The sequence below is a fragment of the Prionailurus viverrinus genome, chromosome B3 (assembly GCF_022837055.1).
Source record: "Prionailurus viverrinus isolate Anna chromosome B3, UM_Priviv_1.0, whole genome shotgun sequence".
Taxonomy (NCBI): Eukaryota; Metazoa; Chordata; class Mammalia; order Carnivora; family Felidae; genus Prionailurus; species Prionailurus viverrinus.
The window spans coordinates 27,319,242-27,344,179 of record NC_062566.1 but is presented as its reverse complement, the minus strand read 5'-3'; the positions used below and the strand labels follow the sequence as shown (position 1 = coordinate 27,344,179).

Here is a 24,938-nt window from a genome sequence, read left to right as displayed (position 1 = left end):
GACTGTTTCTCAGGGACAAGTTTATTACAAGGAGCACACTAACCCCTTTCATAATATCTAAAGGCATACCAATTGCAAAAATATCAGGCTCTCAAGTGTGGCCAGCTCGGTGTGGGGCCTGCTTTGAGCCACGACTTTGCTGCCCAGTAGGAGCCCATGGCTTCCTCCTGGGCTGCCTCGCAGGAAGGCACGAGGCCCCCCCAAGAGGAGAGGGGGAAGCTGGAGGAGAGAGGAAGCCCTGTGTCTGGTTCCGTGGTGGTGAGATCCAAGGCTGAGGTGGGGCTGAGCTGGAACGTGAAGCTGTTCTGGGCTGAACCTCACCAAGGCCAGGCAGGAGAAGACCGCAGTGAGGCTGAGACTGGTGGCATTGCCAGCATGGGGAGGGGCCTGGATGTGGCCTCCCTGGTTCCACTGGCTCCCAGACCAAGAGCCTATACCACCAATTACTTCCTCTGGAGCCCTTGCTGGCTTCCCAAGACGAAGGGTGCAGACCAGAGCCCTCTGGAAGCTCCTGGTGTGGGCAGACCTCCATCCAACCACAGCGACCCCTGGCTTCTGGTGCTGGTCGCTGATCCGGGGAACTTGCTGGCAGAGAGGCTGCCCTGGCTGGGGGGCGACGCTGGGGACGCTGGGGAGGGAGTGGGCTGGGAGGAGGGGAGGACCCCAGCACAAACAAGGACACGGTGGCTTCCCGCACCCTCGGGGCTGGGCTCTGTTGACCTAGGCCCCCGACAGGGCCGTCTTCCGGAAGGCCTGCAGGGCCGGGTTGTGCAGCAGCGTGTAGGCCAGACCCCAGCGGGCCCTGCCTTGGCGGGCCCTGGGCCCTGCTCCTCTGGCCACGGGGTCCTTGGTCTGCAGCAGCTGTATCCCTGAGAGGGAGAGACTTCCTGTGAGTCACTCAGCAAACACCCAGCCAACCCCTCTGGCGCCAAACCTGAGCAGTCTGAAAGCCTCATGTGCGTTGTTGGGGAGGCTGGTGACCCCGGGGCTCCAGGGGCCCGCTCATAGGGTGGGAGGTTGGGAGAAGTGTGGGCCGCAGAGGGGTGTTTGTAAAGGCTCAGGGTGTTGTCCCGCAGGGGGCAGGCAGAAGAGAGAGGGGCCAGCTCTATGGAGGGGACTGGAGGAAGGGCTGGGACAGCCAGCTCGGTACCCACCTCCCTACTGCGAACTTCCCGGGCAGTAAGGAAGGGGAAGACCTCTCATTCTCTGCGTGAGAAGGGTGTGTGTGTGTGTGTGTGTGTGTGCATTCTTACGGAACGCGCAGAGGGAGACAGTGTGCGGTGGGATCAAGGAAAAAAATTACCTCGAGAGGCACCAGGAAAATGCTCACTTCCCTTCTCCCGCAGGCAGCGGAGGGAGAGAGGAAGTGAGCATTTTCCTGTGGTTCACTCCATTGTACGTCGTACATACGTCCTATGTGTGGCAGGGGGCGGGGGCATGCCTCGTCCCTCCGAGAAGGTGGGCTCAATTCCCGCCATCCCCAGGGGGAAGGCCCACCTTCTTCTTCCTCCCCGTGTCTGAGGCCATCCTGGGGGCCCCGGAGAGGCTGGGGCCGCTGTGTTCGCAGAAGCAGGTCACAGAACGCTGTCGTGGCTGGATGCAACTGGCTGGCCTCGATCTTCAAGAAGCTGCAGTATGTGTGGTAGCCTGCGGTGGGTGGAGGACGGCAGCGCTGGGGGAGGAAGCCCCCCCGCTCCGCCGCCACCCCTAACACACGTACCGGAAGTGTCCTGAGCAGCCTGCCGGCGCGCCCCCGGCCCCCTGAGCGCACGGCGCCTGCGCTGCCCGTGGGTCCCCCGCCCACACCTGCCACAGTCCCTCGTGGACTAGCTCGGGGCAGAGCCTCCCTCGCTGCTTGCACAGCCTAAGCAACCCCTGCTCCTGGCCCCTGCCCAGTGGCCCTACCGGGGTCGAGATTGGCGGCTCGAGGTGGCAGCAGGCTGAAGTCCATCTGGCCAAGGTGGACAGCATTGTAGAGGGCAGAGAGGAGCACTCGCCAGGCAGCCACCACGGCGCCCACCAGCACGTTGATGGGGAAGAGAAAGAACGTGACTGCGGAGAGCGCTCGCCTGGGGTGGGGGGAGAGAAAAGGCTGAGGCTGGCCCTCCCCCACCAAGCCCCTTCCTCGGGGTCAGGGTCAGACCTAGGTACTAAGCACAGCCACTGTTGTTCACTGCCTATCATTTATCGAGTATACCTTCTAAGCACCCTGCTCTGTGCTGGGCCTGCTCTCTTCCCCCCACCACGCTGGGAGACAGGTGGTGGTACTGAGGCCCAGAGAGACTGGATGGCTTAGCTAAGGCTATCAGTGGCAGAGCTGGGGCTTATGTCCTGGAACTTTCTGTGACCCCAGTGTCCCATCTCCCTCCTCTGCGTCCCTTGTCCACTGACTCCGAGTCTCTCCTGGGGCTGAGGTCCTCCCACAGCCTTTCCATCTAACATGGAAATGTTTCTGTTAACCTGCAAAGAGGGAGACACATGGTTTTGGGGAACACAGAGGGTCCAGGGGAGAGCGGTGCTGATCCCCAAAGCAGGAAAGCCTCATGGAGTATTTCTGGCACTGTGACAGGTGAGCAGAGAGGTATTCTGGAGTCGGCTGGGCCACTGTTCCCTTTCTCTTTGGGAAAGTCAAGCTCTCCTACCCTCCGCTGGGCTTCCCGAGAAAAAAGGGAGAGATGGCAGCGGAGGAAGAAGGACACAATAGGAAAGACCCCGAAGAAGAAGAGGCTGAGGTCCTGAGGAGACCACAAGCCCAGGAGCTGCCTCACCGGTTGGTTAGCTCTGGGTGTCCATGGCGAGTCTCTAGGAAGATCCAGTGGGCTGCCATGTTCTGCAGGACCACGGCCAGGACCAAGGTCAGCCAGAAGGGCCTGCAGGTGGGGTGGGGAGGATGTCACTGTTAGTGGCCCTCTGGGCGGTGGGCCTAGAGCCCTCAGCTCCTTGCTTCTCTCACCATGAGGACTCCAAGGATCGGAGGAGCAGGAGGTTCCTGCCGTGGAGCACGGGCATGAACACCAGGAAGGCAAGGACCATGATCCCCAAGAAGAAGATGATCTGTTGCACCAGGAGCCCTGCAGGACAGGGAGGTGCAGGGGGACAGACATCAGGCTCTGTGGGACCCCAGCCCACCCTGGCACTCCCAGGAACCCAAGGGCTTAGGAATGGGGCAAACCTGGTTCCAGATCCCTGCTCTGCCGCTGCCTTAGCTGTGCCAACTAGAGCACGTTACTGTACCTCTCTGAACTTCGGGTTCTTCCTCGGTCAAATGAGGTCATGGCCCCTACCTCAGCAGGCTTGCTGGGAGGATCCAATGATATAATGTCTGTGGCAACTCTTTGAAAACCACAAAGTGCTTTGCAAACGTTATTTCCCCCCAGTTGTCCCCAAGCCCTTGGGGACAAGATTGCATTTTAAATTAGTGTTGCATTCCTATTGGCCAGAGTCCTGGCACACAGTTGATGCCAGAAACTCGACTATGGAAACAACTGGCTACTTGTTTACACGAGGTCATGTGTCTAAAAGAGCTTGGGAGGTATAAAGTCTACCAAGAGGAGGAATTACAACTTTCTGCACTAGTAATTTCTCTTCTCCTTTGTCATTCTTCTCCTCCTCCCCCGGGGAGGTGAGGACCGAAGGAACCAGCAGGCAGGGAAATCAGGCCCTGGCTTTTGCCACACTGGCCCCAGCCCCCTCCCATTTCAGAGGGCTTTATTCACTGCGCTGCCCGTGGGGAGAATCAGAAACGTGCTAGAAATTAACCTAACCTAACCCTCTCAGGGCAGAGCCCCCTTTGCAGCCCCAACAATGACCACAGAACCCTGCTTGCATACCCCCAGTGATAGGGATCTCATTATCTCCACAAGGCAGCCCACTGTGGCATAACCCACCCTTATGTAAGCAGGAATGTGCCTCCGTGAACTTCCCACCTTCCAGCCCTGGGTTCACCCTCTGTGGAAACACCTGGTGGCAGTGAGGGGCCATCCTCATGTGAGGGGTATCCTTTCCCCAAGGGCTTCTGCGCCTGCCCCTCTCCCTCAACCTGAGTGAGCCTCCAGAAGGCAGAGAAGGCAAGGTGGGTCCCTCTTGTTGATCTCGCCCCAGTTTGCCCCAGCACGGGTAGACACCCAGGGGCAGCCAAGACCTGCTGAGTGCTCTCCCCTCCCCAGCTGGGGCGGGGGAGGGGGCAAGGGGGTGCTCACCAAGGCAGGTAAAAGCAGTCTGGTAGGCACTGAAGCTCATCCAACAGAATATGGCCTGGCGGGAGGGGTGGGGACTCCGGGGCAGGGGGCCCAGGTCCAGGGCAGCCCCTCGGTACAGAGCTTGCAGGTTGACCCTGGTTGGGGGAAGGGGGTGAGGAAAGCAGAGATCTCAGGGAACACACACACTCCCTAAATTCCTCCTCTGGGCCAGTCTCTGGCAGAATTCCCTGTCTCCTTACAACCTATGGCCACAGGCAGGAAAGCCAAGGGCTGTGGGAGCCAGACAGGGCTTCCTGGAGGAGGTGGTATCTGAGTAGAGTCTTAAAGGATGAATGAGTGTAAGTTTTAGTGCAAGGCAGAGATCGAGGGAGATGAGTTCAGGCGGAAGGCTCAACCTGAGCCAAGTCAGAAAGGCGAGGAAACGATTGTAGGAACGGAGAGTGACTCGCAGGAAGCAAGGTTCCAGGCAGGCAGAGGCTTGAGAGCCTTGAACGCCGGCCTAAGTAGGGCCAACCCTGTGGGAAAAGATCCCTGGGTAAACACCCTGAGGCCTGGCAAATGCACACTCTGCCGTTGCTCCCCTTCCCACCCACGCTGCTCCTAACCAGAACCTTCTTCCCCACTCTGCTCACAGCTCACAGTGTGCGGGCAAGCGAGGCAGTCTGGGATTCAATGGCCCATCACAATCTCTTCAGCGCCCCAGCACCAGGCGGGCCACCTCCACAGCCACGCTGGCATGTGGCAGGTTCACTCCAGTCCCTGTTTCTGACACTGTTCCTCCTGCCTCTGGCCACTCTTCCTCCCCCATCTCTTGCCTCTTCCAACCCCCGGCTTTCCCAGGCTGCCTTCCAGCCCACCCAGGTGGTCCCTTCTCAGAGGGCAAAGTCCACACCCCAGCTTGGGGTCTTCCAGCCCTGTATCACTCCCACCAGACAGGAAGCCCGGGAGGGTGGGCACGGCGAGGCCCCGCCTTCTCCACCCACCACAGGGCAGCTGGGCAGGCGGACACAGTGACCACCTGGGCCTGCAGTGGCTCTCCCCTCTTCCCAGACCCAGGGCTTTCCCCACAGGCCTCCTGGCTCAGGGCTCCTGCACCTCTTCCCCACAGCTGCACTGGGGAGTCAGAGCCTGCCACTGACCTGTGTGTCACCAGTGAGCGGATCAGCATGAGGAAGGTGAGTGAGCACGACAGGACCAAGGCCGAGATGTAGCAAACTGAAGGGGGGGAGAGAGAGCAAAGTGGACGGCCTCCCCGGGGCCCCCAAACTGCTGCCGGGGCGGTGCCCAGGTAGGAGTCACCCCTGCCCCCCACCCACGCTCCGCCTTGAGTGGAGACCCCTTGCCACCACCCCACCCCCTGTTCTCAGGCGCAGTGCAAGTCAACGTTCTCAGCGGTCTCCTGCCCAGTGACTTGGCGGCCAGGACAGGGAGAAGCCAGCTCTGAGGCTGCAGACCTGGTCTTCACATCTGTCTTGCTGCTTCCATTGCGGCGTGTTGCATTCAGGCCTAGCAAGGATTGGGGGCCGCAAGCCTCCTGCCCTCCATCAACACCCAGCCTCAGTCTGCACCCTCACAACAACCCCACGGAAGGGGTGCTGGGCTGACCAGGGGCCTGAGGCTCAGCGAGAGGGCCTGACCCACCAGTTGCGCTGCTGGGAAGTGATGGCTCGAGACCTGCAATTGTTTCCAAGCGGACCCAGAATCAGCCTGGCGTGCCTGCCCCCTGATCGCATCAGTCACCCTAGGGAAGCGTTCCTGGTGTCTGTGTTCCATCCAGAGACTGGGGAGCAGGAGCAAACACACAAGGAGAGGCAGGCACTAGTTCCCTGTAGCCTCAGGTGTCGGAGAGGTGGGTCTCTGCACTGACAGCACAGCACGACCTCCCGGAGCTGTTAAAACCCCTCGTGGCCCCGGCTGCACCCCAAGCCAATGAAATCAGAATTTCTGGGTGTGGGACCCAGTCCTTGGCTTTTGAATGCAGCCCGGCTTGAGAGCCACAGCACTGGGGGCTGCGCAAAGATAGAGCCTTAATGATCCATTTCAATCAGCCATTGACTGAAATCAACCAGGCCATCAGACAGGTATTGAGGGCCTGCTAACTTCTTGAAGTTAGGCTGGTGGCAGAATCACCAGGAGGGCTTGTTCAGTCATAGAGGCTGAGCCCCACCCTCAGAGTTTCTGGAGTCTGGCAAGCGGCTTGAGCCTTGGGATTTTAAAAAAAGTTACCAGGTGATTGTCAGGCACAGCCAGGCTTGAGAACAACTGCTACCTAAGAAAGCACTGGGCACATGCAGCTCTGTCCTGCTCCTCTTGCCCTTCAGGAGCCAGCTCAGCACCAACAAGAGGGCGCTCTGGACCACCTTCTGCCAGGTGAGGGGCCTGTCTGTGAGCCTGTGCAGGTGAGTGGATGGGTTAACGCGGCGGGGGGGGGGGGGGGGGGGGGGGCAGCCCCCTTGGCCCCAGGCCTGGCCTTTGATCTTTGTTCATCTACCTCCGCTCCTTTCTCCCTCAGTTGGTTCCAAACCTGGGTCTCTCCAAATCTTGGTACCCACAAAATCCTCCTGCTCTCTGCTTCCTCCCCCCAGATAGATCGGTCTTCCCCCCCACTGGGTTGAGGGCCTCAGCGACAAGGCTGCCTCTGTAGCTTTAACACCTGTTTTGCAGTAGGGAAAGTCAAGTCCAGAGAAGTGAAGTGGCTTGCCCAGGGTCACACAGCTTTTAAGCGATGAAGCAGGAGTTCCATCTGAGCTGTCTGATCTAGTCCATGTGACTCAGAGGCAGGGCCCTCTGTGAGCGATGCTAGGCTTATGGTCCAGGTGCCCAGTGGGCAGCCGGAAAATAGGGTCTTGGGGTTCAGCAGACATTAGCTCCTCAAGCTAAGCACAGACCAAAGGGCCCCTGAGCCCGGATATAATCTCAGTCCCATCCCTGGCTTACTGAGTGGCTTTGGACATAGCTCTGGACCCTCCTGGACCTCAGTTTTCCTCATCTGCGGACTAGGAGAGCAAACACTGCTCTGTTTGGCCCCTGAATCCAACAAGATCCAAAGTGGAAGCATTTAGGCTTGGAAGCTGCAGCAGGTGATTGTAAATGACAGTGTGGTGAGTAGAAAAAGTCCACCATCCTGGACATGTCGCCTCCTGCCTCTGAGCCTCCATTTCCTGTTCCTGCGGATTGATGAGGCTGAGCTAACAGGGCTGCTGTGACCTTGGATGTGGGCCGATGTGGGCCACGTCTGCTCCTGCCTGTGGCCCAGCTGACAGCCAACTTAGAAAACCTTCCTGGAGGTGTCATTTTCAGCCCACCTAGAACTTGTCACCCGTCCAACTTGTAGGGCCACATGTCCAGGGTAGCCTCTCGAATGGGAGCAGAGACGCTCAGGAAGGCGGTGGGAGTGGTGGTCAGGGAAGGAAGTGGTAACTGCACACATCTCTGCCCACCCCCACGTCCTGCCCCTTTCCGTGCTCGGCATGCCTGGTCTGCGGGGAGAGGATGATGTTAACAGTCAGGAACAGCTGCTGAGCAGTCACACCTCCACCTGCAAGGCTGGCAGCCTAAGTTCCGACCATCCCATGTTCCTCCTCGGAAGCCAGGGCACTCGTACCAGCCCAGGACCCCCAAGTCATCAAAGGGTGCAGGCCCAGGACTCCTGACCACCAGGCCTTGGCTCAAGGTGGTGGAGACTGTATTACTCTCTTAGCTCCACTCTGCCTGGCTGTGCGACCCCAAGTGAATCCTTTCCCATGCGTCAAGGGGGGACACTTCTCAGTCTCCTCCGCAGGGCTATTGGGAGGGCCTGGGAGGTAGTATAGGTGGATGACAGGACTAAGGGCTAAAGGAGGCATCAGACCCCAGAAGGGGAGGCTGGTATGGTTCCCCGGCCCACAGGCTCATTGTCAAGGGAGGGAAGGAGAAAGGAGATGGCCCAGGAGGATAGGGATTGAGGAAGAGAAAGCATCATCCTGCCCAACCCCACCGGCCCAGTGTCCCACGTCACTGCCTCCTTTCCTCCTTCCCTACCCTCAGCAAGGCTCAACCGGCTGTCCCTTCAGCCCACACATCCAAGGCCTTGCCCATCTCCAGGCCCAGAGAGCTGCACCCTGGAGCTGGGGTGGGAGACACCACACAAGCTGACAAGGGGCTTGAGATGACTCCTTCAGGTCTCAGAGACTTGGAACTGGACGCTGCAACCAGCCCAGTTTGGAGGGGAGGCAGTTGAGACCCACACAGAGGAAGAGACATACCCATGAGCACCCCGCATGTCCCTGGCAAGCTGGGACTGAGCTTGGGTGTCCGGCTCAGGTCCCCCCAACGGGCCCTCAGGGACTCCGGGGAGGCCTCACCTTCCAGAGCCCACAGCTGATGCTTCACCAGCCCCACCACTTCCTGCCTGTCCTCTGAGAGCACGATCCCAAAGCCGGCCAGTAGGTAGGAGGCGTCCGTGGTGATCCCCGCCCTCACCTTCTGGATGGTGGGTACCACGCCCACCAGCAGCAGCAGGGCCACCTGGAAGAGCCCCAGAATGAAGGTGCCAGGACCTGGCCGTGCTCACACCAGGCGGCCATCCCAGGAGAAGCGTTTTCTGAGCCAGCAGGGAGACTTCGGGGGAGAAACTGCCGCGGCACACGGCTGCATCCACAGGGCCAGCACCCGCCAGAATTCTTGTCTGCCCCGAGAGCGGCGTCCTCCTGCCCCTACCCCTCACGCCACGAGCAGATCTGACTTTGGCCTAACAGGCGGCAGCCGTACTTCCAAGCGGCACAGCTGTGCACATCTGTCTCTCGGACAACTGTCTAAACCTCAGAACATGAAATTTCCAATTTCCCATGTTGGCGAAAGCCGCGTCTCATACGGATGAGCCCAGGCTCACCGGGGTTCACGTTTTGGCTATCGTGAGGTATTAGCAATAGGAACTTGGCCAAGTCAAATCCACCTCTCTGAGCCTCAATTTCCCCCATCTGTCAAATGGAGAAAAAAATCCTGCCTATCTCCCAGGATTTGGGCTTTTTGGTTTTCTGGGGGTATGCTGGGGGGGGGGGGGGAGGGGAGTATTTCTTAAACACATATTCCTTCCTAACTGCCCAAATCTGCCTAAAACTTCCCAAATGCTCAAGGAAGAAAGTAATTCTATTTCCTCTATTTTACAGCTGAGCTAATGGGTTCAGAGATGTTGAATAACTTGCCCAAGGTCACACAGGAGGCAAATGATGGAGTCAGGGTTTAAATCCATGTTTGTATGACTCCAGAACCCATGCTCTGACTCTATCTGAGCCCAGTAGGAGTTGACACCCCCTCTCTTCTGGGTCAGCCAGCATTCCCAAGATGTCCAGAAACAGCTAGACAGGATTGTAGTTTGGGTTTTGGGGGAGCTGAGCTGGGCCTGCGCCATCCCAGGCTTGGGGGTTGGGAGCAGGGGTCCAGAGGCAAATGGCACTGCGGGGACAGGACATACCTGGTAGATGGCTGTCCCCGTCAAGGTGGCCGAAAGCACCAGCTTCAGAGGGAGTCGGAATCCTGCAGTCGCCAAAAGGAGGGATGTGGGAAGCCCAGCACCACTCAGGCCTGGGAGCCCCCACCCCTCCCAAAGAGCCCAGAAAAAGGGCCAGGACTTACAGGACCCTAGACCACCAAAGCCAGGCCAGGGGCTTTCCCCTTGTCCCCAGCTGGGGCTGTTTCTCCTGACAGGGGTTCTGGGGGACGGGAGCTGGCCTCCCACTGCAGCTGTTTCGTGCAAGGAATGGGTGAGGTCACCTGCCACTCTTGACCTCAGCTCCCCACTCCATACCTCGCTGTGGAGTGTAGATGTAGTTTCCGTAGCAGATCCAGACCCGGGACAGGAAGCCGTGCTTGGAGGTGTGGGAGCTGCGGAAAGACCAAGGCAGGCAGGTACCCTCAGGTGAAACCCCTGCCCTGAGCCTCAGCCCCAGAGTTTGGCTTATTCCTCACTCTGCCCCACCATGCTGCCCAGGGACAGCCTCTAGCCTGCCTACCAGCTCTGCCCACTGGCCCACAGGCAATGCCTAGGACCTCACCTTCTTTCCAGCTTCTTTCGGCAAAGGAGGGTCCTCAGATATTCCTCAGAGTAACTGCTCTGCAGCCCCTGTGGAGACAGACAAATGGACGAGCAGATGAGACCTGGAGATGGCCTGGAGCCATCCCTGGGTCCCTGGCTCAGGGAACCACAGTGGGCTCCACGAAAGCTTCTTGCCTGTAGTAGGGTGCAGAGGACTGACCTGGGGGGGGGGGCGAGGTCCGTGCCCCCTTAAGTTGCCCTTTCTCCTCCCTAAATATGAGACTATCAGTCTCCTAAAAATACTCAGTGTGAGCAGTTCTTGAGGTCTGTCTCCAGCTCTCTCCTGCTTTAGCCACTGCTCACTGCTTCCCTCCTGGCCCACAGGTCTCTGCCGGCTGAGACTGGGGCAGAAGGGAACCTATGTCCCACGGGCACATCCCTGACCAGGACACAGGAGGGGGCCATTCCAGGTCACATCCCCCAGGCCTCTCCTCCGACTCCAAGGAGATCACAAGGGTCACGGGATTTGTCTAAGCCCCATCCCAGGCCTTAAGCGGCCTGCCAAGTGGCAGAGGCCCACGGTAAGATGGGGTTAGCCCCTGCCCCTGATCATGAGACTGCAAGCCTGTCACAGGTTGCCATGGCAACCCTGAAACCCAGGGGAAGTGTGGGTCAGCTGGAAGCTTGACTGGGTCCTTTGAGGCTTAAACCTCCCTGACCCAGGGCCAAAGAGAATTTTACTTCTCCCAGGACTTCTCAAGAGGAAAGGCATGCATGGAGGGAGAGGTGAGGCAGAGAAGATCCCTGGAGGGGGAAGGAAAGGGACTAGGCAGGGTAGAGACGTGCCCAGTGTTACCACGTAAGAGCCAAACCCAGAGTCGGGTGGGCCCACGGAGGACCCAGGGCGGCCACTAGAGAACCTGAGCCCACCCAGCCTCTCCCGCCTCACTCCCCTTCTGTCCTTGGGGACCTTGGCTCCCTGTCTAGCTTCAGTCCCAGCCCCTCTCCAGAGCTCCAGGCCCGTGGGCCAGCTGCCTGCCACACCCCCTTGACCGCACCCCATCCCCTGCACACGCGCGCACACCCACGGTCCGTATAGCAGCCACCTCCCTACTGTCTCTCCCACGCGCCGCCTCAAGCCTGGCCTTCACCTTCCCCAACTAAAGGGTGTAACCAAGCCCTTTCGGCATCTGAGTCCCCAACCTTTCCTGAGTCTGTCCCCCTCCCCCTGAGGGCCTCTGTGGGATGGTTTTCTTCCTCTCCTCCCCCACCAGGAAGAGTCCTTGACCCCCCCAGTTCCAAGCTAGCCCACGGCTGGGGGATGGGCCCCGTGCTTCCCACATTGCCCTGTGAATCTTCGTTGCTGCCTGAATCCCCCCCAGGGCACTGGGAGCTCCTGGAGGTCAGACACAAGTCAGTGGCTCTGAGTCCAGGGTACCTCGCCTGGGGCCTGACACTTGGTAGGTGCTTAGAAAGCTTCCTAATAAGATTGCCTTGTTTTGTAAGAATTCTCTCTCGTTATGATGTACCCACCCATTGATCTAAAAACTTCACAAATATGTGTGGAGTATCTATCGTGTGCTGAGACCTGGCCAGTGCTACAAATTGTGTGTGAACGAAGCAGACACAAGCCATCTGTGCCCCTTTACTCCTCTTTTCCTACACCTGCACACCTTCTCCTTATTCTCTCCCTACTCCAAATCCTTCCTGTCCTTCAGGGCCTCTACTGAAGCCTACCTCCTCCAGGAGGCTCCTCACCAACCCCCCCCCAACCCCACCCCGGCCTCAGTTCTTCCAGCCCACCCCTTCATCTGCCTTTATCCAACCATATCCAACCTAGAACTGATTCACGAAGCGACCCTGCCCTGGGTGTTTCCTGAATCATGTCGGCATCTGCGGGGCTCCTAGTGGGCACACGGCCTCTGGCCTGTCTCATTTCTCCACCTGGAGCCTCCGTGTCTCAGAAGCAGAGCTCTGACTTCTGCCTTCTGGTCCACTTCCCTTTGTTGGGTCCCCATTGGGCGTCCGGTGGGGTGCCCCAGGCATCCTGGGTGCCAGCTGAGGGCCTGGCCTAACCTTTGCCCTGGGAGGGGGGACTACCCAGTCGCTTGGTGACTCAACAAATATTTTCTGAGCACCTGCTATGTGCTATGCCCTACACGAGGCGCGATTGCCCACAGGGCACCAACAGACATACAGGAGCTCAGGGTGTCGGGCGTGACCAGAAGCCCAGCCCGGCCCTGCCCCTTTACCTCAGAGCCCACTCCTGTCCTGTGGCTGAAGCTTCTCACCAGCTGCACCGGGTACCAAATGCTCAGGAATCCGAGGCCCAGAAGCAGAGGCAGGGAAGCCAGCAGGGAGTAGTACTTGTAGATCTAGGCAGACAGACAGACAGATTTCCAGACACTCTAACCTCCTGCCTTCCTCCCCCAACAGAAGGCCAGGATCAATTTCCCTTCCCATTTCACTCCCACCTGCCATGAGGGTGGCCTGAGGCCTCTGGGTCTCTCATGCCCACCCCCTACCTGGGCCACTCAGCACCAACACTCTCGCTTCCCCTTGTGAGGCCCTGTGGAGATGCTCACCCTCCCCCGGGTTCCCGGACTCCCACAGCCCTAGGAGGAGCCAAGAGAAGAAGCTATGTAATCCCCTCCTCCTTGCAATGGGGTCTGAAACCGGGGACACCCGCTTTCTACGTTCCTTCGTTCCTGGGCTTTGGGCACAGGCCCCTGAAAATTAGAAGAGGGCCTAATTTTGTCTGTGTACAATTGCGACCTGGGCACCGGGGAAGTACATGCCCTACCTCCCGGCCCCGAGACCTTCCCCGGGTTGGGCTCCTTCTGTATTCACTCACTTATTTGTTAGTTCAATACGTTTTTACCGGGAGCTCAGTAGGTGCCAGGCTCTGAGTGGTGAAAAAGACCAGTCAAGTCCCAGCTCTCAAAGAAAGCAACCAATCTGCATCTCTGCCCTGAAGGATTGGTGTTATCAACTCCGTTTACAGGGGGGAAACCGAGCCTCGGACTGGTGATGTGGTTTCCTCAAAACACTTAGCATCACCTGGCATCATTTTGTATATTTACTTATTGTGTCTTCCCTTCCGGAATGACAACTGTTGGGATGCCAGGGACTTCGTCTGTCCCGTTCACAGCTGTGTTCCAGTGCTTGGAAACATCCCTGGCACGGAGTATGTGTTTCAAATATGTTTGTGGAAGGAAAGGAGGGAGGAGGGAGAGAAGAAGCTGGGTTCAAGCTCAGGTTGTCTGGCTCCACCCTTGGGGCTCTAGATGGGGCAGCGTCACACCCCCAGCCAGCAGCCAGTGAACCAGGTTCTGAGGTTCTAGAATTCTCTTTTTACCCTCCAAGACCATCCCCCTACTCGGGGCTTGTCTTCCTCCATCACTCCTCGCCCCCACTCCAGCCTGACCAAAGGAAGGCTGGGGAGTCAATAATGGAGGGATTTCAGGCTCTCCCTTTCCCCTCTCTGTCCCCTCCTAGACGGTGCTGAGGACAGGCCCAGTCTCGTCCCCTGTTCTTCCCACAGAAGGCCCAGTGTGGAAGGGCCTGTGTTTACAGGAGTGGAGTTCTGTGCACAGTGGAAGGCAGCAGAGAAGCCCAGCACATAGATAAGAGGAGAGGAGCCATGCTGGCTCATGCAGCCCTCCACGCCCCTCTGCCTCAGGCTGCCGTGAGTCCGCGGTTACCTTGGGTGCCTGGGGGCACTCTACCCTCTGCCACACCTGGACCCCGAAGTGAGCCCAGGACAGTGTGCTGCCCAGCAGGTGTGCGGCTCCGTGCCTGACCGTGGCACAGGCGGCCAGAGGGTAGTAGAGGGCAGGGTAATAGAGCAGGGCGAGGATCTTCCAGGGCCCTGGAAGGCAAGAGGGGCAGAGGGAGACACGTGCTGGAAAGGCAGATGTGGGGCCTGGGTCCAGGCCCCCCCCCCCTCCCCCCCCCCCCGCCAGGCCGCTCTCCTGCCTCCGCCTTCTGAGCCCCTCAGCTGGTTCAGTGAGCCAGAGGCCCACATTCAAATTCACGTTCTGACTAGTACCGGCGTTGTGATCTCGGGCAAGTTACCTCTGGGAGCCTCACTTTCTCCATCTGTAAAATGGAAATGGTGGTAGTATATTAGCAAAGACATCATGAGAAGACACAAGGACGGCGCTTAGCACAGGTGCCTGGTCAGCTGTCAATAAACTTAAAGTTGCTACTTTATTACCTTTCCCTTTCCCTTCCCGGACCCTCCTCAGGGTCCTCCGGTGTGAGATGGGGCTACCACCCACCCTTTGCAGGGTCATTGTGAGGACTGGTTGATCTGAAGAGATCAGGTGGAGGACAGTGGCCCCTCTTGCTGGCAGCTGCCCTTTGCACCCTCGCTTCCTTGAGCCCAGCTCTCAATTCTCCAGAACCCCTCCTGCTTTCTCCCCACTCTCCTCCGTTCTCGGAGGGCCGGGCTGCCTGGGGGATTCAGCCTGCGCTGTTCTGGGGGTGCGGTTTGCACAAGAACAGAAGAGGCGGACAGGGCGGTAGTGACCCAACAGCTGGGACCCACAAAGGGCAGGTTTCATGCACTGTGGGAGCAGCTGGGAGCTTAGCGGGTCAGCATCTTCCCGGCAGCGGCTCACGACTCGGATGGGGACTACCTGACTCGCTACAGAAGGGCCCTGCCCCATGCTCCGAATTCCCACCCGGTGCATCCCACCGATCTAGCCCCAGGGCCTCAGCTGCACTGGGTACCTCGGCTAGTGGGTGAGGCCAAAGTCAGGAAGGGCAGCGGGTCCTCGGCGGGGAACAGCAAACACAAGGAGCTGAAGAGGACCGTGAAGACAGCGGCAGGCACCATCCAGGTCCTGTCCCCAGCCAAGAAATCCACAGGGCTGGCACAGAGACAGGGACAGGACAGGAGGGAGTCACTCAGGCCCTGTACCCCCACCCCCATTCCCTTGTGCCACGTTCCATAAACCGGGGAGGTAGAGGTGGAAACTTTCCCGATGGAAACTGAGGCCCCATCACCCATTCATCCCACACGTATTTGTGGGGTGCCTACTGTGTACCAAGTTCTGGGCCTTGTGGCAAAGGGACTCCAGGACATCCCGCCACACCTGGACCCCGAACACAGTAGGAACAAGCCAGAGCACCTCCCTCCGCCCACCCTGGAAGCTCCGGGAAACAGCTGCCTCCACACAAATCAGTCTGTCTGGGCTGGCAAACCTTCAGAGAGCTCGGAGAGTCACAACATCCTTGTGCAATAGCCACCGCCCCGGCCTGGGTGTGGCCTGGGGCAGAGGGCAGACAGCGGGCACAGCCGTCCCAGGCCCTGGCCCTCTGGGTTCAGGGCAGGCCTCTCAGACCTTCCGCTTCTGTCATCCAGCTTCACCTCATGCCTCGAGAGCTCCGTCCTGATTCCTTCTTCCCTCCAAGCCCACAAGCTCTTTCCTGGGTCCACCAGTGACAGAAACCCCAGGCTAGTCCTCCCCAAGACCATCATGGCAGGACCCACCTGGGTGTGTGGTCTGGGCCTGGGAACGAGGCTGTCTACACTGGGGCTCCCATCACCACCTCCCCCAACACTTTGTTCTCTCCCGTATAAGCCTGCCCAGGCCCATCTCCTCAGGGCCATCCTTGTCCCAGGCTCTGGGGTCGCAGGACTAAAGGAGATAGGGGAAGAAAGTTCTAGCCACAGGGACTGGAGATCAGCCTCTCATGATCTGCCTTTAAACATCGGGGTCTGGTGATACCCTCAAGAGAAACGAACCCTCATGGGCATCCCCTGTCCAGACCATGGGCCGTCTGAGGAAATATATCCTGGAGCCGGGCCCTGTTGGGTTTGTGTCTCCCTGGGCCTGGAACAGGAGCAGGTGGGCCTGAGCGGGTCCCCCCCTCCTCCCTCTGGGGCTCCTGACTAAACTGAGAACCAGGTAGGTGTAGGGAGAGCCCCCAGGCTGAAAGGATGGGGACGTCACCGAGACCTGAGCTGACGTCTAGGTACCTAACAAACCACCACGCTCCCAGAGTGGCTCCTGTCAGCCGGGCCACCTGAGTGGGAGTGCCCAGGCCTTGGCACCAACCTGGGCAGTCCAGGCCTGCCGTGCCCGCAGCGGGGCCAGAGCTGGCGGCGCCTCACAAGCACAGCCAGCATCAGCAGCACAAGGATCTGAAAGGAGAGCACAGAGCAGGACGTGGGTGCCCAGACCTTTCCCTGAGGGGCTGAGTCTGAGGGCTTGGCCTCAATGCCCGGGACGCCCCCTCCCTCCCCTTCCCCCAGGGCACAAGCATGAGGCATACTGGGGACTGGCCAGAGAGAGGTGGCCAAAGTCTGCGAGGTTGGACTTGGCTGCATCCTGGTTGGGGTCCTCACCCTGGGAGAGCTCCCGGGGTCCCCCCTCACCAGCCTCAGCAGGGAACGCAAGAGCCCCTGCCCGGCCTGGCAGTCGGTTGCAAGCCAGTCCGGACTCAGGTTGGACTCACCGACAGCACAGCCAGGCAGGCGTGGAGGAGGCCGGACAGCACGCTGGGGTGGCAGGAGGGGACTTCCCTGCAGAGCGGGAGGGAAGGCTGGGTCAGGGCCGTGTAGGGACTCCCTTGGGTGTGCAGCCAGGTTCGGGGTCCCAGGCGGTCTACCCTGGGGCTCCACCCACCACCCCCCTCAACCCTCCGGTCTCTCCTACACAAGCGTGCCCAGTTCCACCTTCTCAGGGTCACTCCAGGGTTTTCACGCCCCTCGTGGTGTGCCAGCCCCGTGCCAAGCTCTGAGGTTACAGCGCTGAAGGAGACAGGGGGCTCCCAGGGGAAAACATGGGAGAAACAGAGTGGGCCAGCTGGACCTGGACCCCTCTTCTTTCTCACCCACATTCTTCCTATCCTTCAAGGCCCACTTCATTCCTCCCTCCTCCAGGAAGCCTCCCTGACTGCTCCAGCCCTCATAGACCATTGCCTGGGTCAAGCAATCAAGTGTTTGGCCCTATGGTTTGGCCCTTTGATTTGAGTTTACAAGATGGTTAGCACCTGCTGAGGCAAAGAAGGGGAAAAGTAGCTCCGTGTAGAGGAAGGAACATGAGGCAGCCGACCGTGTGGCCGGGGCCAGGCACTTTCAGTTTACAGTCTACAGCGGGGAGGGCAGGCCAGAAGCAGGTCGCAGCAGGCCTGAGAGGCACTAGGGAGCCACTGAGGGTGTTTGAACAGGGTGGTTGTTCTGGATTTGGGGAGATTTCTGTGATTCAATTTGAATCACAACAGCAGCAAGTAATACTTACAAAGAATTTGACTAAGTGCCCGATGCTGTCTGTTCCCTGTCTTAACTCAGGCGTTACCTAAGAGGTGGGTGCTATCATTATCCCCCTTGTTCAGACAAGGAGACCAAAGCTCAGAGAGGCTAAGTATCTTGCCCAAATCACACAGTTAGGAAAGCAGCAGAGCAAGGATTCGAACTGAGGTCACCTGGCTCCAACGCCCACGTCTGACCAGGCGGGAGAGGTAAGGGGCGTGAAAGGCAGTTTGAAGTTGAACCGTATGAAATGGTCATTTCCGTACATCAAAAATCTTTGAGAATCGGCATTTTCAAACAGTTGAGCACAAGCCGTGGCTGGGGAAGGGGGATGGCAGGGTGCGTCTCAGAGGTGTGTAGGAGCAAGAATGTACATGCCTGGAGACAGGAGAGTAGAAGGAAGGGGAGTTTCCAGAATGACCGCTGAGTTCTAGGCCTTATTCCAAGATGAGAGGTGAGGACCAGAATCACATGTAGCCAAGGAAGCCCGGGCTCGGTCTCAGACACTCAGGGACAGAGGTCAGAGAGCAGTGGTGCGGACACCGAAGCAGAGAGGCAAGACCGCTGTTCCTAGACGTTAGGCTCTGAGCCTACAAAGGGCCCCACTCACAGGGAAAGGCAAGCACATCTCTCTGGGTTGGGAGGGAAAGGCTGGCTGTCTGATGCGGGGGGGCCTGATACCCTCCCCCCCACCGCCACAGCAGAAGGGCCTGGTGTTGGCCTCTTGCTGGGAGGCAGGCCAGGAGGGAAGCCTCCAATTCCCCTTTGAAGTGAGGGGGCGGGGGAGGCGAGTGTCATCCTGGACGGCTGCCACAGGCATCTGTGTCCCCAGGCTCTGGCTGAGAAGGTCAGTATTGGTGAGGAGGGGATAACACATGGGCAGATGTCGGGCTGGGCACACAACCTGGTCAGAGGGGCTCCGAGGGGTAGGAAAGGGTCAGCTCGGCTTCCTTGGAGCAGTCCTATGCCCACAGAAGACCCCAGATGACACAGCTCACCCCATCAGACTCACTGCCCACCCCCCAAACTTTTCTACCATGAGGGCCCCTGGCTAAGTGTGACCAGGAGACAGTCCAGCCAGCCACTGTCACCAGTGCCCACCAGCCCCAACCCCAGCCTGTTGGGGCACACTGACGTGCCAAGGGGGACTACCATCAGGAACTCCTCAACGCTTTGCGCGCCGTCTCCCTGGGGTGTCTGACTCACTCAAGGAGAAGTGAGCCCAAGTTCATCTCCTTGGGATTCCCCTGAGCTTCCACCTTCGGGGGTGGGGTTTGGGGGACAAGCAACTAGACTTGGATTGGCCAAGTAAGTCGACTCAAGCAAACCTCCTCCTCATTCTTCCCTGGGGCGGGAGGAGGGAGCTGCAAATCCCAGATGCCACGCACATGACAGGCAGTGCTCCCCATCACGCAGGCCCTGCTATGTACCCAACTTCATTCTGAGCCATATCTGAAGAGCCCGGCCCCAACCAATCCCCCCGGGCCCTGAGGCTCCCAAGGACTCAGCTGCAGATTAAGGTCTTAACCCAAGTCAGGATCCGTGCCCTCATGGGTTCCTGGGCCCCTCCCCGTTCTGCTACTTCTCCCGCCCCCCAAAATATGCAGCAGGGACGAGGGGAGCCCACAGGCTGTCCAGATCAGCTCGGGAAGGGGGTGGGAAACCCCTTGCTGACGGCGGAACTGCTGACCAGGTGGCCAGCATCCTGAGTGCTCCAAACAACAGCAGCCTCCCCCAGGCCTGGGTGGGGCCTCTGTCCCTGCTGGGTGACCCAAGCCTGGCCCAGCCGCAGCCCCAGCCCCTGGGGAGGCACACAGGCATGTCTCCTTCTCCAGTTTCCACTGTTGATGGAGAGCAGATGTGTATACATCTGGCTCCGCACCCCACCCCCCCAGCCTCACCTTTCCAGTACTGTAAGCCCTCAGACAGAGGAGGGGGGGGTGGGGGTTGGGGCCAGGGCCAGGAACAGGAAGGGGAGAACAGGGCTCTGGGGCCCACACAGGCGAGGAGTCCTCGGCGGCCTGTGGGGCCCAGGGAGCCCCGGCCCCTCTGCCGGGGTGCCCAGACTCAACAAAGATAGGGGCTGGCAAGTCCTCTGGCCGCACTTGACCGCGCTGTGGTTGCCCCCTGCCCCTGGTCTCGCCTGAGCACTCCTGCAAAAACGAAAGGACCCCCTCATCTTCATGGAGACTCAGAGCCAGCCAAAGGCAACAGGGTGGTATGTTTCCTCAAAGACTTTCTTTCCTCAGGTCTCCCCCTGCCCTCGCCTGCCCAGGGAACCTGACACTTGCGAACACCACGCCCCAGATGGTCACCACAGGAACCAGTAACCCCTTGAAGGCAGGCCCAACTTCCCTCAACCACTCACCCAGCACTCACTCTCCAGCCCAGCTGGAGTCACCCAGGGAGCCGCCCCAGACTGGCAGGATCTGAATTTGCAGGGATGGGGCCCAGGAGGTTGTATTTTTAACAAACCACACGGGTGCTTTGTAAGTGACCGTCCAGCCCAGGTCCCCCTCAAGTACCAACATCAGGGCAAGGGCTGTTATTCCCACGTAACAAGGGTCTGGAGCCCAGAGAGGCTGTAACTTGCCAAGGGTCACACAGCAAATGAGCGACATGGTTCATCTTAGCAGTCCTGGCCCAGGGGCTTCCCCATCCCCCCACCGGTGACCTCGGCCACACCCCACTCTCCTGGGGGACAGAGCCAGGGCTTCCAACTTACCCCTCTGGCTGGAGCTCCTGGCCACCCTGGGGCTCGTCGATGTACCAGTTGCCATAGGAGTAGTCATCCGTGGCTTGAGAGGAGGTCTGGTTCCCCACCGCCTGGGACGACATTCTCTGGCCTTTCTCCTTGCCCCCGCCCCCAGACAAGTCAGGGAAAAAGCCACCACCGATATGAAAAGAGGCTTAGGAGGGGGGGAAAAAAGGGAAGAAAGAAACCCAAACAAAAAACGTTTCTCTTTAATCCTAAAGGTTAGTTTCTTGCTTTTAGCTCTCTGGAAAAGTCTGTCTGGGAGAGAGGGCCAGGGCAGGCTGGCACGGGAAAAGGGGAAGGGCTTTTTGCGTCCCTTCCCGTCCCTTCCCGCCCCGTCTTGCCCGTTCCTGCTGGAGATAGTTATCCCCTTGGGAAGAATGCGCCCCTCAGGGTCCTTAGGTTCTTGCTGGAGCACCTGTCGGTCTGACCCCCAGCCTTTGTGCAAAGGACCATTTTCAAAGAAAGTTTGTCCAATCCAAGCTGCCCACGGAGACCCCCCCCCTTCCTTCCCCCTCCCCAAAGCCACCCAGACTGACCCACAGACACACACTCAAGGAAGGGCAGGGAGGAAGGAGCTGCAGAGATGAAAGGGTGGGCGGGCAGCAGGCAGGCCTAAACAGCCTGGACCCTCCCAGCCGAGCTCCAGGTCCTTTCTGCCCTCGGGGGTTGAACCTAATCCCCCTCTTTGTTTGGGCTCCCTCGAGATACCCCCCCCCCCCCCCCCCCCCCCCTCCCCGCCCAGCCTTAGCTTGCCCGTCGGGGCCCCAGCTGCACCCTGCAGGGGTGTGGCCAGGAGGGTCGGGCGGGCACCTGGCTACACACACATACCTGCCCCCAGCGCCTGCCCTGAAGCGCCCACACCTTTGCCCACTGTAACTGCAGCGCGCCAGTTACACACAAGTCCAGCGTCCTGCAACCCAAGGAGACAGCTGGAGCTGGGCTAGGGGCAGAGGCGGGGAGGGGGAGTCTAGCCATTCCTTCTCCTGGTGTTCCATGAAGGAAGCAATATGTGTCTCACTGGTAAACCCTTCTAGTTTCTCCAACTTGATTTCACAAGGAGATAACTCACCCCCACAAGGCGGAGATTAGTCCTTTAAACACAAACCAGACCCACGAGTATGCGAGTATGCGAGAAGGGTCCCTCCGGTCTCCTGCTCCTCCCAGGCTGTGGGGTGAGGGTAAGGGAGGCAGGGCCTGGCAGAGGCTGGGGCTTCCTCTGCATCCTCCCTCCCCTGAGAGGCTGCACCCCTGGTCAGCTCCCCTCCCCCTCCTGGCCCCAGCTCAGAAGGGAGACAAGATGTAGATAAAGACAGAGAACAGTTCTCAGGCCCCTGTCCCAGGGTGGGGGTCAGGCCCTCTGAACCTTTGAAGGTCCCTGTCTTTCCAATACCCCAGAGGGGCCCTGGGACATGGCCCTCCCCAGCTAAGGTATTCATTCAACAGGATTTTTTTTTTTAAAGGCATTCATCCATTTATTCTTTTTATTTTTTGTAAGTTTATTTATTTTGAGACGGGGAGCGGGAAGGGGCAGACGGGGGGGGGGGGGGGGGGGGGCGGGCAGAGACAGACTGAATCCCAAGCAGGCTCTGCACTGTCATCACAGAGCCCGATGCAGGGCTCAAACTCACGAACCTTGTGATTATGGCCTGAACCAAAATCAAGAGTTGGACGCTTAACCAACTGAACCACCCGGGTGCCCCCATCCATTTACTTTTTTTTTTTTTTTAACATTTTCATTTTGTTATTGAGAGACAGAGAGAGACAGAACATGAGCAGGGGAGGGGCAGAGAGAGAGGGAGACGCAGAATCCGAAGCAGCTCCAGGCTCTGAGCTTTCAGCACAGAGCCCAACGCGGGGCTCGAACTCACAAGCCGAGAGATCGTGGCCTGAGCCAAAGTCGGTGGCTTAACCAACTGAGCCACTCAGGCACCCCTCATTTATTCTTTTAACAAAAATTCATTGAACAATGACTAAGTGGAGGCACTATTCTGGGCCCTGGGATGTGAGAGTTTACAGTGTAGGGGGGACAAGTGGGTATGGAGTCTGAGTCTTCCTGTCTACAAAGGGAAGGTACAGAATGCTCTGATGCGTACCAGAGGAAACTGAATTTGGTCCGGAAAAGTGGAGGATTCCTGAAAAAAAAAAAAACAAAACCTTTCTGTGGAGATCTGAGGGCAAGGAAAAATCAGTGAGCGAAGGGTGGGGGTCTTGAGGGTGGGAGTGGGGGTAGAAGGAAGTGTGTTCCTGATAGAGTGAACAGCCCTGGGGGAGGCTCAGAGGAGACAGAGCTTGAAATCCTAAAAGCTCCCCCATGTAAATTTAATAGCCAGGCCCACAGGCTTTTCAGGATTAGGGCCCGAGTTCTCTGTCAGCCTCGGTTGCTCCCCCTCCTTCCCCAATGGCCCCTCTTCCAGGAAGACGGCTCAGAACTCCCGCCCCACCCCACAGAGTTGTCAGTGTCAGCTGACGCAGAACAGAGTCGGCACTTTGTGTGATGTGATGAGGGAGCCCACACTTCCTGTCTGATCCCAGGAACCTGGGGTGAATCCAGCCTCCCAGGCCTGACTGTGACGTCCTGGGGGCAGAGCTCTGCCTCAGTTGCTTCCTGCTCCCTCATTCTGCTGATGCACAGTATGGGGCTCTCTGGTGACAATGCCTTTATAAACTGGGTTTGCAAAGCCATGGCTTGCTCTAGTGACCGTCACTCCCCCAGGGGCCTGTCCGATACGGGCCACTATTTCTCCAGCCAGGCTTTGCAGAACTCTCTACTCCAACACCAGAGCCCCGCACTCCCTTCACTGCTGAGGAGTTTTGGACCCCCAGCTTAGAGATCAACTAAGTCCCATCTGATCTTAAATCCCCATGATGATACCTCCAACAATTGGAGTCCAGTCTGTGATGGGGAGCTCATTCTCTCTATGTTCATAACTGGACCATCTTGCCTGTCAGAGACTGTTTCCTTCCCTGGAGGGAGCCTCCCCAGTCTGCTTTGTTCATCCATTCATTTAGCCAACAAAGGTGGATTGCATGCCAATTATGTACCGGGGAAGGTTCTACAGACTGAGGATGTAGCAATGAGCGAGACAGGGAAGCCAATGTGTACCGGGGCAGTGGAGAGACGGCCGTGTCATGAGTGCTGAGAGGGAAAATAAACTGGGACAAGAGAAGAGACACAGACAGGAGTTGGCTGCGTTAGGCTGGATGGTCAGGAAAGCCCTGGTGAGGAGGTGACATTGGAGCAGAGACCTGGAGGAAGAGAGGGGTACCCAGCTGGGCACCTGGATGGAAAGACATCCAGGCTGCCTGAAGGAGTGTCTCTCAACCTCGGGGGCTGCAGCCACGCTGGCAGGGAGGGGCCCTGCAGAGCCCAGGCCTGGTCCCTCCCCCACAGTACCTCTCCCCTAACCAAACCCTGCCCCCTCCCCAAGAGGGACTTCCAGTTAATGCCTTCCAGTGGCCTCTCCCCACCAGGGCTATTCCAGTGCCCATGGTATCACCTCCCTCCTCACCAGGGAGATGCAGAGGCCGTCTTCAGGGAAGCCCTAACCAGAGGTGAAGAAGTTGCGAGCTTTGTCCCTCTCCTTGGGTGTGGGCACAGCTGACAGAAGGCAGCCTGGTGCCCAGTACCTTGATCAGGGCCGTGCTGGAAACAGGCAGGAGCAGGCCCAGGAGGAAAGAACACAGTTTCTATATAGCAAAGAGAAATGCCCTGGTTGGGGAGGCAGCCTACCTGAGCCCTGGGGCTGGCTGTGTGATCCTGAGTGTTCTCTTGGCCTCTCTGGGTCTCAACCCTGCCTCTGCCCCAGCAGGGGTGGGGCTACCAGCCTGGAGATTCTTTGACTGTGGGCTCTCCTCTCCCCAAGGCCACTATTCACTGCTCTCAATGACTTCATGGCCCAAGAATGTGGAGCTAGCACACGAGGCACTGGCTGTATCAAGAAGGTCAAAGCCACAGAGGCTGTGACTACCCAAGTGTCCCCTGTTGTCTTCTAGCCACCCTCCTGGTCCCCAGCCTCTCCATGCACTCTGGTGGGGGTAGAGAGGGAGGCAGACCGGGTCGAAGATCCATGGTTACTGGGTGGCCACATGGCTCAGGCTGGGAGAGGGACCCCACTCCTTGAGCCCAAAGTACCTCCTCGGCTTGGAGCCGGAAGAGCTTGTCACTTGCATCTGTAAAATGGGAGGGTTGGCTCCAAGATGTTAGGAAAGATGTCACCTGACCAGACTGCAAGCTTGCCAGGAAATGTAATGAGAAGGGAAGGATGGTAATGATGTGCTCCTGAAGAATTTCTCCGAAGTCCTGGTGGCAGAGTCCACAGCCTACCCACCGGAATTGGCTTTTTAAAAAAAAAAAAAAAATGTTTATTTATTTATTTTTGAGAGAGAGAGCACAAGTGGGAGAGGGGCAGAGAGAGAAAGAGAGAGGGACAGAGTAGGCTCTGAGATGTCAGTGCAGAGCCCGATGCGGGGCTTGAATTCATGAACTGTGAGATCACGACGTGAGCCGAAGTCAGATGCTTAACCAACTGAGCCACTCAGGTGCCCCTAGAGTTGGCTTTATAGGGTGACTCATACCCAGAAGAGTCAGAGACGGGCACTTGCCATCAGGAGAGAAGGGGCTGGAGAGTGGAGGCACTTCAGAGACAGACTGCAGAAGCTCAGAGAAGAGAGGTAGGGAGGGGGAATAAGGCTATGTCTTGGGCA

At 58.5% G+C, this 24,938-nt stretch overlaps 1 protein-coding gene across 2 annotated transcripts; it reads right to left on the bottom strand.

Moving 5' to 3' along the window:
• Window positions 1–5: 5 nt before the first annotated feature.
• On the bottom strand, window positions 6–24,033 carry STRA6 (signaling receptor and transporter of retinol STRA6). Of its 2 annotated transcripts, XM_047864635.1 has the most exons (20): window positions 23,965–24,033; window positions 22,328–22,366; window positions 20,202–20,385; window positions 16,681–16,747; window positions 16,281–16,366; window positions 14,950–15,089; window positions 14,290–14,313; window positions 13,917–14,083; window positions 12,465–12,587; window positions 10,232–10,299; window positions 9,985–10,061; window positions 9,652–9,713; window positions 8,543–8,705; window positions 5,339–5,414; window positions 4,200–4,333; window positions 2,954–3,071; window positions 2,769–2,870; window positions 1,906–2,069; window positions 1,498–1,647; window positions 6–869 (listed from the first exon to the last, which is right to left on the bottom strand). In XM_047864635.1, the coding sequence occupies exons 3-20, from the start codon at window positions 20,312–20,314 to the stop codon at window positions 721–723; spliced, it is 1,983 nt and encodes a 660-aa protein (XP_047720591.1). In that variant the 5' UTR covers window positions 20,315–20,385; window positions 22,328–22,366; window positions 23,965–24,033; the 3' UTR covers window positions 6–720. The 2 variants fall into 2 exon arrangements, with proteins under 2 accessions (XP_047720591.1, XP_047720592.1); XM_047864636.1 differs by lacking the exons at window positions 20,202–20,385; window positions 22,328–22,366; window positions 23,965–24,033 and adding an exon at window positions 16,881–16,993.
• Window positions 24,034–24,938: the final 905 nt, after the last annotated feature.

Coding starts and splice junctions, on each gene's coding strand:
- STRA6 (XM_047864635.1), bottom strand. CDS start 20,314: ATGTCGTCCCAGGCGGTGGGGAACCAGACCTCCTCTCAAGCCACGGAT. Junction 4,334..5,338: donor CGCTCACTGGTGACACACAG/GTCAGTGGCAGG, acceptor TCCCCCAACCAG/GGTCAACCTGCAAGCTCTGT. Junction 2,070..2,768: donor CACCCAGAGCTAACCAACCG/GTGAGGCAGCTC, acceptor CCCCCACCCCAG/GCGAGCGCTCTCCGCAGTCA.